This window comes from Lepidothrix coronata, unplaced genomic scaffold, assembly GCF_001604755.1.
Source record: "Lepidothrix coronata isolate B3197 unplaced genomic scaffold, Lepidothrix_coronata-1.0 Scaffold269, whole genome shotgun sequence".
NCBI lineage: Eukaryota > Metazoa > Chordata > Aves > Passeriformes > Pipridae > Lepidothrix > Lepidothrix coronata.
The window spans coordinates 705,175-718,592 of NW_016690449.1; the positions used below are offsets into that span (position 1 = coordinate 705,175).

The following is a 13,418-nucleotide window of genomic DNA, read 5'->3' on the forward strand; positions in this document are numbered from 1 at the left end:
GTTAACAAAAAATTACTAAATTATGGCTGAAATTATGGCTAAACAAGCACTGATGATAGAACTTTGAGCATTTCAAAGCCATCCCTCCCTTTCCTGAGTATTTTTGCCTCTTTGCAGATCAGGATTGTCAACACCCCCAGGACAGCTCTGTGCCATAGCCAGACAGTGCAGCTCTCCGAGCTGAATCAGTTGATGGGGATTTTTTTTCCTCAGAGTATGTAAATAAATATCAATATTCTAAACCAAAGACCTCCCAGCAACCAAATATTATTTATCTTAAATTTATCTCCAAACTAAACAGCTTTGTCACATATGTACAATAATAAAGAAACAAATTACAAAAGAGGAATTTGATTTTATTGGTTTTATTCAACGCACACACAGTTATATATCAGTTCCTAACAGCAGGCTTTTCACAGTTCATTAGAGACGCTGTCAAAACTTTGGGTGAAGCTCATTTCACTTCCCCACCAGTGACAGGAGACATCACAGCCTGGTTGTTTGTTTTAGTTTTATTCACTCCTCACAACAGTGACCATTTTCAAACCATATCGGGGAAATCCTCCACTCCACTGGGGGAAGGCACTTGTGAGAGAAGGACATCTGAGCACGCAGCCTGAATTTGGGTTCTTTTTAGGTATTAACTCGATATCCCAAGTAGGGCTTCTGACAACAAACCCCAACATCTCGCTTCCTGCAACTAATTAGCACATGACAGTGGCGCTCGCCGAGGATTTACAAAAAATACCTTTCTTATTTTATCGACGCGAGCGCTTGGGTGGCAGCTCGTGGCATTTTGCAGCCCAAAATACCCGAGAGACCACACACCTCGCACATCCCCCCGATATAGGGTTTGGCACTCCCGCCCCAGCTCTCAGTAGCTGGTGGCTGTGCCGCCGGTGTCATCCCAGCAATGCGCTCTGGCATTTCGGAGGTGTCAATCTCCCGGGAGCTCCGAGCCCGGAGCTGCTCCCAAGGCATGACAGAGCACGCTGGGGACACTCAGCAGCGGGACTGCAGGGAGAGAGGCCCTCCTGGGAGCCTGGAGCAGGGTGAAATCTCCCTGCCGGCACTGGGAATCTGGGTGAGGATCACGGGATAAAAACAAAGACTTGGAAACCGCGGAAGGAATGGTTTTAAACCTTGACAGTGGGATCCGCAGCTCCCGCCACAACGTTTGCAATGAGTAATTGTAGCTACAGAAAAAAAAAAAGGGAAGGGTGAGCACAGGTTCAGTTGAGCCCAGCTTAGCAAGAATCCTGCTAATGCCGCTTCCTTCACCGCCGGCAGCTCTGGTCGGGGCTCCGGGCACCCAGCCAAGCTACCCCGGCCTGATCCTGCAGGTACTGGAGCATTACAACACAAATAATGGCTCAATCCTGCAAGGTGCTGAGCACTGACCTGGCCAAGCACTTAAGCCAAGCAGGCTTCATTTACTGATGTGAGTGGTGGGAGCTCACCGTGATTTTTTTTTGTATTTGCTGTTCCAGAGCTGAGGTTTTCGGCAACTGCAAGATCCAATCCTGCACCTGGAAGTGTCCAAGGCCAGGTTGGACAGGGCTTGGAGCAACCTGGTCTAGTGGAAGGTGTCCCTGCCCATGGAGGTGGTGGAATAAGATGAGCTTTAAGGTTCCTCCCAGCCCAAACCAAGCCAGAGGGGACTGACCTGACTGAGCTGCTCTTACCCTGTGTGAAGTGCAGAGAGGTACAAATCTATAGGAGGGAAGTGGCCAGGCATGGGGTAAGATCACATGGCAGCTGCCACAAGCTCCTCTAGGCTTGGGGAACACTGACACACGTGGGTGGGCTCCCAATTTCATTCCATCTTGGTTTAGTTACTAAACTTACTTATTTATATGTTCAAAACTTATTTATTGCTGGTTTATCTGCTGCATCCTCCTGCAGAGCCAGCAATGGGAAAGGACAAGCACAGGCATCCAGAAGGGTCTCAAGACTAAGGTCTTAAAGGTCAGCAAAGCTAAGCCACTCTTTTTACAGAATATCTTGTCTCAAGGGGTTTGTGAAATCAGGGTTACAAGTAAAGAGGGACACCATTTAAACAAAAAATATGGGCGGACACTGCATTAGAGCAATTTACACCTTGGTTAAACTGAGGCAGCAGCTTTGTCAATAAACTGAGCCAGCTTCACGTCTCTCTTGCTCAGCCCACCGCAGTCATGGGAAATCAGAGTTATCTGAACCTGTCAAAAAGCAAAAGAAAGGGGTTACAAAGTCATCTTGATCTCTGACATGCATGCAGAGTTCACTGGGAATGCTGTGTGTCTCCACAGTGAACTGGTTTCACTCCTGGCAAGGACAGAGCGGGACCTTCCCTGCTCAGGCAAACCAGAAGATGCTGTAGGTGAGGAGGTTTAACAGAGCCTGGAATCTCACCAAAATGAGCCCCTTCACAGAATAACACAGGCTTTGCATTCCTGGGCTTCGTCCAAGAAGAGGTGTCCGATTAAATCACTCGGTCTTTACAACAAATTCCACGGATCGGTTCCATGAAGAACCTGGGCCAGTGACCAAGTTGCAAGGGCTGGGTCAGGGGCTCATGTGTTTTGTTAAAAACCAGCACCCTGAAGGTGAAGAAATTTTTAAGCTTGTTGCAGGTTAATTAAAAAAACAAGAACCAGACCAGTGCACACTGCTGTGACGTGGCTGCCTCGTGGGTCTGTCTAGACTGAGCCAGATGCCAAGTTGGGCATTACTTTGTCTTGCCTTTGACTGAGACTTTTGGAAGACAGAAGAGGAAAAAAAAGACATATTCTGATTATTCTAGAAAGCCATGAAAATCATGAAGAGTTGGTGATCACGACTTTGTCCAGTGACCATTTAATGTCCCTTAAACCTGAGGGGCTGATGAGGAAGAGCCTGTGCTGGGAGCCTCAGCTGTGTGGAGAGGTGGGATGTCCTGCTGCAGGCTGCTCATCCACATGTCCTTTCTTTTCTTTTAGTATATTTTTAGGGGGATTGCCATATATTCACCAAATGCTACAACAAACAAAGTGATACAATGCAATGAGAAGTATTAGAAAATAAAACCAAAGGGAGAGCAATAATTTCCCCCTTCACACAGCACCTTTCATTCGAGGGCTGCAGTAATCCCTGTGACCCTTGTAAATATGAGACCACCATCAGTTAGGTAATATTATAAACAAATTTTATAAGCTGCTATGTTCAGACATAGGAGCCTAAAATTTTTAAAAAATCACACCTAAACTGAGACTGCCAGGCTCCCATTTAGGTACCAACACACCAACAGTCTGCTACCCTACACCACTGAGCTCCCGACCTGCTGCACAGAAAGGAAGGAGAGCTGGTGAGTAGTTTCAAAAGAGTGATTTATTCAGGTTGGCTAAATAAGAGCTTAAAGGCTTCTATTTTATTTTTAGATCTCAGCCCAGAGAGGTGAAGCCACAGGCCCAAACCATACAGTTGGCAGAAGGTGCAAAGAGCTTCATTCTCCATTCCCCACCACTGCAAATCTCAGCATCTCTTTAAAATCTCAACTCTCTTTATAATGACACTTCTCATTCCTGTATCTTGTAGACAAGCTACAAACAAGGCAGAGAGAATGGACCAGTGGTTTGGTCTCCTTAACCTGCCATGTGAGTAACTAGGGCTGGTGAACAGGTTACCTTGCTGTAGACGTTGAACCATTCTGGGTGGTGATTCATCTTCTCTGCTTGTAGAGCAACCCGGGTCATGAATCCAAAAGCCTAGGGAAAGAGAGAACAAAGAGGAAAATACTCTTCTACCTGCCAGGACTGGCTGCAGATTGGCAAGATTCACCCAAAATCTCAAAAACCCCTCGAGATGCCACAGAGGCAGCACCTCAGTGTTAACGGAGCATTTCAGCTTCTCATGCCACCGGTGCGTTCCCCAAAACTGCTGAAATCATGCCCTGCAGACCCTGGTAAATCACTCTGCTCAGTGTCATTCACTCCAGGACTCAAAGCTATTGCAGAAGAGCACTGATTTTACCTTCAGCATCCAACAGGGATTTTCAGTATCCACCCCAACCCCCTCTCCCTTACTGCATTTTAGAAACGCGCCATTTCTAATTAAGCATTGTGCCACAGTATTCCCAACACTGCTACCAGAAACACATCCTTCTGCCTAACTATTTTGCTATTTATTTTACTGGGGAGAAAAAGGCAGCAGGTGGGTTTGCCCCTCTGCTTTATGAGAAATATTTTCCCTTAAAATGAGTTAAAATAGGCTTTCCAATCCTCTGCCCTTACGTTCTGCACGGCACACTCCCCCAGGACACAGGTTTTATCACAGGCTCAAAAAGAAAATAATAACAGGCCCTTGCCAAAATACTTAACAGCAAATCACTGCATTATAAAGAAAATTAGAATGTCCATGTAAATCAAGAATGCAATTATGCAGTGGGGCCCAAAGGGCCCGGGAGCGTGAGCAGGACGCCTCTCAGCAGCGAGCTTTGTTCATACCAAGCTCCATCCATGGGGTTCAGGACCTGAATTAAGATGCAAAGCTGGAGGAACATCCACATCACAGTCTGGTTCAGATTATAATACAACAAGCTCCACAAACCCCTACCTGATTTAGGTAGTTTTTTAGTGCTAATTTATGGAAGAGAATGTATATAGCCCGCATTCCACCAAGCGATGGCCATTTCAAACAAACATGTGGTCCATGAATAACATATAATGGTTGATAATAGTTTCAAGTCTTTTTTCCTCTCACAAATTACAAAAACCTTTAAGGAAAGGAAAAAGAATCGGTGCCTGGATGAAGTATGACTTTGTTGGTCGCTTTGCCAGTCAAATGAATGCAAACGTTATAATCAGAGAAAATCACTCCAATGAGGTTTGTCATTTGGAAATCACCAAACTGTCAGCAATTAAAAAGCTTTTTTTTAGTTTGACCCAGGAGCATACCAAAATTCAGAAAAATCTAACTTCCCTTGAAGCTCTCGCTCGGTTTAGTTTTACTTGGAGTGAACAATTACTTTTAAAAATTTGCCCACGTTTCAGCAGCATGCTTTGAGGCAGAAAGCTGCAAGTTGTGCATCAGATGTTAGCAATGATTTGGAAAACTTCTGCATTAATAGTGCTGAATGATACTTGATTTAAATGGGTTTTAGAGGGTCCATGGCCTTGACAGCAATGCTATTTCCAACACAGCAATCTATACACAGGAATGCCCCCCGAAGTTTAAATTAGTGATGTGTCTGCAGCCAGACTGCTTTTGTAGAAGCAAACAGCAAGGAAAAAAGTAAGAATAAATCTATAAAAACCCCTACTAGATTTTGGATGTTCTTCTGGGGTCTGCCTGTGCATCCCAGGAACTCAGCCAGATACAAACCCAGGTTGCACTGCACAAACAGTCACTGGCTGTGGGACAGCAATCATCACTCCAGCAAAGGTTCACAGAGAGAATTACACAAGCAAACAAGTCTGCAAAATTAATCTGCTCTGTAGACCTTCCTTCAGATTCCAGGTGACAAATCCTCCCCATCAGTGGACCACCAAATCCTCCCAGTCCATGCACCAACACACCACTCCACTACCTGCTCCCCGCAGTCAGTGAAGTCTCCGGCTGGATAAAACGGACATCGGTCTCAAAACTGTTCATCCTACCAAGACTGCTCAGCTTGAGGCTGTCCAACTCACGAAAAGGAATAAATTCCAGCATGGAGAACCCTCCCCAGGACAGATCCTGCTGCTTGTTGCTCCAGCTGCCCACGACAGCCCCAGTCTGGTGTCCCAGCGAAGGACGAAGCCCGCCCGCCTTCGTGCCCCGCTCTGCTCAGAGACGTTCTCCCTCCTTGCACCCACAGCAACCTACTCCTTGCATTTTAGTTTATTTTAATTACACACAAAAAGCATCTCCCACTAAGAAAATGAGCTAGGGAAAATGAGCTACCAATGCAATCTCCATTAAGGTCCTAAATGCTTCCCTTGCTAATTAAATGAATTGGAACGCTATTGTTTATGAATCACCTTTATATTTGTAGAGCCTTAACCTTTCTTTGGGAAAATACAACTGGTTCTGGAAGGAAAAGATATTTAGATTTGATTAGATATGAAAACACTATTACATAAAATCAGTTTGGACATTTCTTCACGTCTTGAAACTTGATCGGTAATTTGGTCTAATTGGTGATCAAGGAAACTATCTTGTGATCAATTAAAGTAATTACCGCATTCCGGCAACACAACCAACCCTAATTTGAGCAGGAGTCTGCACTTCTTCAACTTTAATTAAAAATAATGAAAATTATTATGCAGTCTGCAGTGCAAGATCATTGTCAAGACTGCACTGGTGGGCAGAGTTTATCAGACCATCACACATTTCTTGATGAAAGTGGGACAAGCTCTTTACTCATGACAGTGAGACCCAACAAAGTCTTGACTTTCACTATATTATTAACAGGGATCTGCAGCCCCTCTGCCCCTAATGGGAACTTTTTCTGATTTTTCCTTCAAAAATAAAAAGAGAGGAGAAAAAAAAGGATATGTGCATTTTCTAGAAGCCACAAAAAAGAAATTTTGATGTATTAATATTTTAAAGTATTCTGGTATTTCAGTGACAGGCATATGAGACAGACATTTTCAAACTAACCGTTTTAGGACATTTGGGCTAAAACAGCACCCAGACAGGGTATTCTACATAAGTACATCACATCACCCAAATGATGGCAGAGTGCAGAGTCCTAAAATGAACCATGAAGAGCAATAGAAGAAGTAAGGAGTGAAGCAATCCTGCAAGGACAAGATGCCTTGGGTGCACTGCTACATCTCTTCCCTTCGTGTCTTTCAGAAGGAACTAAAAAATAATGTTGTTTTAGTTGTAACATCACATCTAAAATGTTTGTTAAACACTACCAGCCATAATATGTCTCCATGAGATAAAAATCAGGGCTACTCTCAGAAGAACAAGTTAACCCCACGAAGTGGAAAAAACCCAAAAGCAAACTTTAAAAAAATCCAGCTACCTCAGAATGTTTGGCCAAACCGCTTTTGGAAGTGATAAAATCCTCCATCACAAAATAAGACTTAATGTGACTCTTGTTTCCTGAGAATGGGAAAACCAGGGCCAGACACTTTGCTGTCAGGAGTGGGAGGAAAGATGAAATTCCATCCTCCCCTCCGCGCTGTGCGGCTCCAGGAGAACCGCGGGATCCCGGAGCTAATCTGCTATTATTCTTCCTTTCACACTCCTTAAGCAAGGAATCCATTCATCTTAATACTTTTTAAACATGCTGTTTTTTGTACAATGCTTGCCAACATTATCTTGATGAGTTACACATCAAAGGCCCACAGGTCGCTGTGTCGTGCTCATACATCACCCGCCGCGAGCCCCCCGTGATGGATCACCCCCGCGCATCTCCGGGAGGAAGCAGCTGACAGTACTTGACTCAGAAGTGGAGATATTTAAGAAAAAACAGCTGAAAGGCTCAACGATATAACCACACACACTTTTTATTTGTTTGTTTTAAAATGAAGTGTGCACTCGGGCTTCTTAAATCCTTGGGACGCCCAGCCAAGGAAAGCATGTGCTAATCGCAAGTACATTAAGGTTTCTGCCTCCCATCTGTCATTATAATGCTGGAGGTAGCATTAACCTCGACCTTCTGCAGTGTAAGGGCTACCTGTCTTCCCTTCCCCACCCACCCAGGCTGCATCTGCACCATTTATCAGTGGCAAATTAATGAATTAGTCAAGTTACAGTGACACTCTAATGCAGGAGATGACCACGCCTCACACGTTTGCTCTCCACTCACCCGAGTAAAAAAACACCCAGGAACACGTGTTCTCCTCATCAGTTTGACACTTAGAACAATAAAGTTAAATAATTAAGGTTCACTCCCAAACTGCAGAAGCTTTCACACATCCAGCTGACATTATTACCTAACAGTGAGCTATGGGCCAGCAGATAAAAGGAAAAAGCTCTTTAATGAGGAGGTTTAGCTTGTCACAAGGGTTGTGCTCTCATGAAAAAAGCAGGGTTTATTTTAATTAGTTTATTTTAATTCTATTTACTCCATTACTAAAGACTTTGATCATATGAATATGCAAAAATCATCTCACAAAGCATCTTCATCATCTGATCATCTGTCACATCTCTTCATCTGAGACTGACAATATGGTTAAAACACACAAAAAAAGAGGAATCTAACTAGTATGTAGGAAGGTGATGGCAGCACAGGAGAACAGGTATTCATTCCCAGAACCATGTGCCCCTTTTGGGATTCTTCCCTGTTGGCATCATCACTCTGCCTGAACCATCCTCAGGGACACTGGATCCACGTGGCATTGGGTATTTTCCTCTTCTTTTTTGGCTGTGTCTGGATTCATCCACAACGTAAATCAGATGAACATCTTCCCATTGCTCTCCCCCTTTTTAATATCATTCCACAAACAGTGGGACAGTAATTAAAAATGCAACTAAACCAAGTCCCAAAATAGAGTTAAACTCAGGTTACTCATGTCCCCGTCTCTCTGGCAGTTCAGGCGTTGTGCCTGCAACTCCCTACTCCCTCCATCTCACCCCATCCTGTCACAGGCAGCCAGCAGGGTCTGAAGGTGAACACCACCTGACAAACCACTGGTAGAAATTTGGTGTTCTCCCCTTTAATAGCTCAAGCAGTAAAATACTGTGAACAGAGCCAACCCTCCCATTCCCCAACATCGCTCGTGACTGGGGAAAGCAGTGCTCCGAACTCTGAAGGATACTCATGAAGGGATGGGATGGAAGAAGAATACTCAGACATACTGGTGTGGACTGAGATGCCATTTCTGTCTTCATAGCAAAATCTGAAACTGTGAAAACCCCCACAGTTCCCATTTCCAACTGAATTGTCTGTGCTTTTCTGTGTTTACAATATTCTTTAAAAATCCAGAGCTGATCACTCTCATCCCCAGTACTTATCTGCAACACCTCATTTACACAGAAGTGTAATGCTGCTTTGCACTCTAAAAAAAGTTACCTATTTATATTCCTATTCTGGCTGTAAACATTGCTCTCTGTGTTAGATCTGCAGCAGTGAATGTGCAAACCTTTACACCACGTTCTCCAAAGAATGCTGTTTCTGTCTCCCAACACTTGTTTACAATTATGTCCGTGAAGAAACCAGCTTGCCAGCTCTATATCAAACATTTTTGACAGCAAAAGCACAAACACTGATCTATTCTAAGTAGTTTGCCACTCTATGTAATCTTGGAAAAGGCATTCTTGCCTTTGATTCTAAAAATGTTTATACTTCGTACATTATGCAAATAGTTTTTATATATTAAGAAATAATGCAAGCAAAGCTCAAGTTAAATTAAATTCTTCAACAATAACCTTGCCAAAGCACTGATTTTCCTATTAAAAAAATTATTCCAATTTGTTGATCTTACATTGGATGAAACATACTGTAACAATCTTCATAATTTATGTCCTGTTGGGACACTATGATTTAAAGTAACATAATACAGACCAGCATCACTGCTAATCTAAACCACCTGACCAGATAAACAACAGTTTCCCCTTCTCTCTTCACTGAGGGTATTTCTGTTTATTGTCATATGATTTCCCAATTTGAAGAACATGAAGAGTAAGTGGAGGCAGAGAGGAGCAGAGCTGGGAGGCACGGCCTTGCCTCAGCGGGGACGGTTCTCTCACAGGTACCAGTACAATGTCAAGAGCTGCAGGAGATGACAGAAGGCAATTCCAGGAATGCTGGCCCAGGGAAAGCCCACGCTGCTTGTGGCAAAGGGAGGTTTACACTCACTCAGCACCATCTAGACCCAGTGTGGCTCTTGACACAACACAGCTCTGATGATGCTCGAGATACAACTCTCTGAGTCCAAGGCTTCATCTTCCCAGCTCAGCAGTGACCTAAGCTATGACATCACAGAATCACAGAATGGTTTGGGTTGGAAGAGACCTTAAAGAACATCTAGTTCTAATGCCTCCATCTTTCAAGGCTCCCTGCCTTGGAGCCCTTTGGTTGCTCCAAGCCCCGTCCAGCCTGGCCTCGGACACTTCCAGGGATGGGGCAACCACAGCTTCTCTGGGCAACCTGTGCCAGGGCCTCCCCACCCTCACAGGGAAGGATTCCTTTCTAATATCCAATGTAAACCTACCCTCTTTCAGCTGAAAGCCATTAAGAGTCACAAAGCAGGTGCAAGTGCCGTTTGCCCCATCTGAGATTCAACTGGTCCAAAAAGCAAACTGGAGCATTTTGCTCAGGTGAGGGACACGGCTCAGGGCAGGGCAAGGGACTGGGAGGAAGGCAGAGGGCACTAAAGCTGCACCCAAATCCTGCTCCTTGCTTTGCTCTGCTCTTCCTCTCGAGTTCCAAGAGTGTGAAAAACCCTTGTGTGCAATTTGCACAACAAACCTCAACTTGATCTTTGCTAAAGCCTGTTTATATCAGGATTTTAATAACTGCTGAATTTAGACCTTTTTTCCCTCACTGGTGATAATATAATACAAAATGTTTCACCTATTGCCTTCTTCATCACATCCTGACTTTTCCAGCAGCCTCGGTGCTGAGGATCTTTTTTCCTATTCTCCTTTTTGTTACGGTAAGTGATTGCACCTGGGTTTCATGAACAGAACACAGATAATATTCTTGGTGATTCAATGAACAGACTTCACACCAAAATTAATCACCTATTCCACCAAAAAGATTTATAGACTTGGTGGAGCAGAAGTGACAGAACATGGAGGTGTCTTAAGGCAGCATAAAACCTTCTTCCTGGGAGTGATAAAAGTTTCAGTGTCAATACAACCATATTACAAAATACATTCATTTGCTTATAGGTAGATAAATACGATTATAGTTGTCCATAAAGACTACTGCAAAATAAGTAGATACCCTAAATTCCAACCAAACCCAGAACAAGGTATTTGTGATGTATCATTTCATGTATGAATATTCAAAATAAATTAGGTTTTTTTCCCCTTTTTTTCCCAGTCGCTTAACATTCTGGGTAAACAAAGACTCATAAATATTACCTTATTTATTTAAAAATGTAGATATTTAAAAAAAAAAAAAAAGAGGGAAATAATCCCAGGTTTCAGAACTGAACGAGGACGTGGAATAAATCCTCCAGCTACGTCATCAGCTAAATGTGGCTCTGCACCTCCCAAGCCATTATTGCATGCTTTGTGTTAAAAAATGGAATATAAAGGTTGCACTTAGGAGGTTTACACCAAATAAAATGGCTATTTCAAGAAACATGACTTTTTAAAATGAGCTTTTTGCACCCTACCTAAAAACATGAAATAACACAGTGAAGCCCCCATTAACTGAGCACCTGCTAAAGTAATCAGGCACTTAAAATAATAAACTCTCTTGGCTGCACAACTGAAAGAACAATGATAATTTGACTTGTTAAAGCAAATGTTTGGCCCAGCAAATCAAACCCCTGGCTGTACTGTAATAAAGCCATCACACAAAGCACTATAAAAATAAAGTAGTAACAAGGTGCAGGGAGTCCCCAGTTCCAACCCTCTGAATTCAGGCACCTGAATCATCCTCGATTCACGGTGCCAGACCATGACATGAAGGTGCTGGAAACCAGAGCAAATCAGAACTAGTTTAAGTGAATGCTCCACTTCTCAAAGGTGCTCAAACCCTCTGACTCTGAGTGCAGGTATGGTGCAGAAGAACAGAGAAGTTCTTTATCTCATCACACCACATTTTGGATGAAACAGATCTGGCTGGAGCAGAACAAAATACTACACTATTTCCCCCAGTGTTTCTTTTTACTCACATGCAAAGGAATGATTTCATCCTGCAGACATGAAAGAGAAGTTCACGTGCCATCCCTGCTGTTGATAACACCAGGAACGCTCAGGCAAAATTCTCCCTGGTCTTTTGGCCAAGATGATACACATACTATCAGTTTAATATCCAAGATCTTCTCTGCTGAGTGTCCAAGGGCAATCAAACCTGCCTCTGATAATCCTCTAAAGCTTTGCCCTTTATGATCCTAAGAACACATCAAAGAGTGGTAAGAAAGGCTTTGCTTTATGATGGATTAAGAGAAGAAGAAGCTGGTCTCATGACCATTTCATCTTCCACTGTCCTGTCAGCATTTTTGGTTTAGTTTGTTTTTTTAAAGACAAGTTCAATGATTCAAACACGCAACAGAGAAATCACGATGGAGACTTGGGGAATTTGGAGAGGTCTTCCCATCACCCTCTTGGCCAAGCCAGAAGCTAAAAAGACCTGAAGATGTGAAACAAAGCAAACTAAGGATTTACTATAGATCCAGTCAGGGGATTATTTCACTAAACTGAACTGCTGAAGGTGTCCTACTGTGCTGTCAGAATGGGTCTTAACGTTTGGACACCTCCTATAGTAGAACAGTTTAGATGATACACAGGGGCAGTGAACTCAGCAGGAGACTTACCTGGGCCAGCACTGGCAGGCTGCTAATTTATATTGCACCCTAAAATTCAAATATTATTTTGCAATCAATCATTTCAAGTCTAGAAGTGATGGATCCTTGGGGAAAAAAAAGAATAAGAGAGACCAAGTATCTTCCCAGACAACATAGAGCATCCTTGAAGCTCCATGCAGTCAGGTCCCTTGCCTGGTTTGCCATGCCCACTGTTCCCTCTGTGACCTGCAGGTCACCTTGACCTGAGCTTCATCTCCTGTCTCTGGTATTTGGAAGAATGGGAGGAGCAGGTCAAGGAGAAAAGGACAAAGGCAGCCACAGTTAAGATGTATTGTTGAGAACAAGGCTCACCTAAGTGGTAGAGTATGTCCAATGAGCAATATTTTGAGAAGTTCCACAGTTTTTTTGTTTGCTGGTTTTCTTTTACAAAAACACAAAAGTTTCTCTGGGCAACCCACACCACTTGTACATTAGTACATCTGGAAGTGGAGAGATGGGCTCACGAGGGGAGGCAAATTCTGAGTCCTCCAGTGAACATCCAATTTCTTTTAGAAATTCATATGAGCACACCACAAAGGGAAACCTTTCGTAAAACTCTGTTTTTTTATTAGATTGGGCATTACAAGACCCGTGCACAAACACAACATTCTGGGCTTGTGTTTTGCTCACTACAAGCACCCATCCACTGCATCACGGAGTAAAGATTCCCTCAACCAGGGACACCCCTGGTCATACACAGACATGTATTTAACTGCCCACTGTTGTTCTCATCACAGCACAAGAAATATCACGGTAGATCATGAAATCAGCACTTTTCCCTCTGATCCTAGGAATAAACAACATTTTCCTACAAAGCACCCTTAGCAATAAACCCAACAGTGCAGTGCTGACTCAGCACGGGGCTCCCACCAAACAAACCCCTCCAAGACATCACAACCAACCTGAAGTTTGTCCAAAAGCGACTTTTTGCTCTCAGCCAAACAAAACTAAGGGAATAAAGGGCAGGGAGAAGAGGAAGAAGGGAAGATGTCCCCACAA

General features: G+C 43.5%; 1 protein-coding gene across 3 annotated transcripts in view; it reads right to left on the reverse strand.

Moving 5' to 3' along the window:
- Positions 1-349: 349 nt before the first annotated feature.
- The window catches only part of PCBD2 (pterin-4 alpha-carbinolamine dehydratase 2), a 23,276-nt gene continuing 10,207 nt past the window's right edge, over positions 350-13,418 (reverse strand). For 2 of the 3 annotated variants that reach the window (XM_017836068.1, XM_017836070.1), the window contains 2 exons: positions 3,645-3,725; positions 350-2,201 (listed from right to left, as the gene is read on the reverse strand). In XM_017836068.1, the coding sequence (XP_017691557.1) occupies positions 2,106-2,201; positions 3,645-3,725 (177 nt within the window). In that variant the 3' untranslated portion in view covers positions 350-2,105. Of the gene's footprint in view, positions 2,202-3,644; positions 3,726-9,754; positions 9,867-13,418 lie in introns of those variants that run through there. The other variant, XM_017836069.1, reaches the window with a different exon arrangement.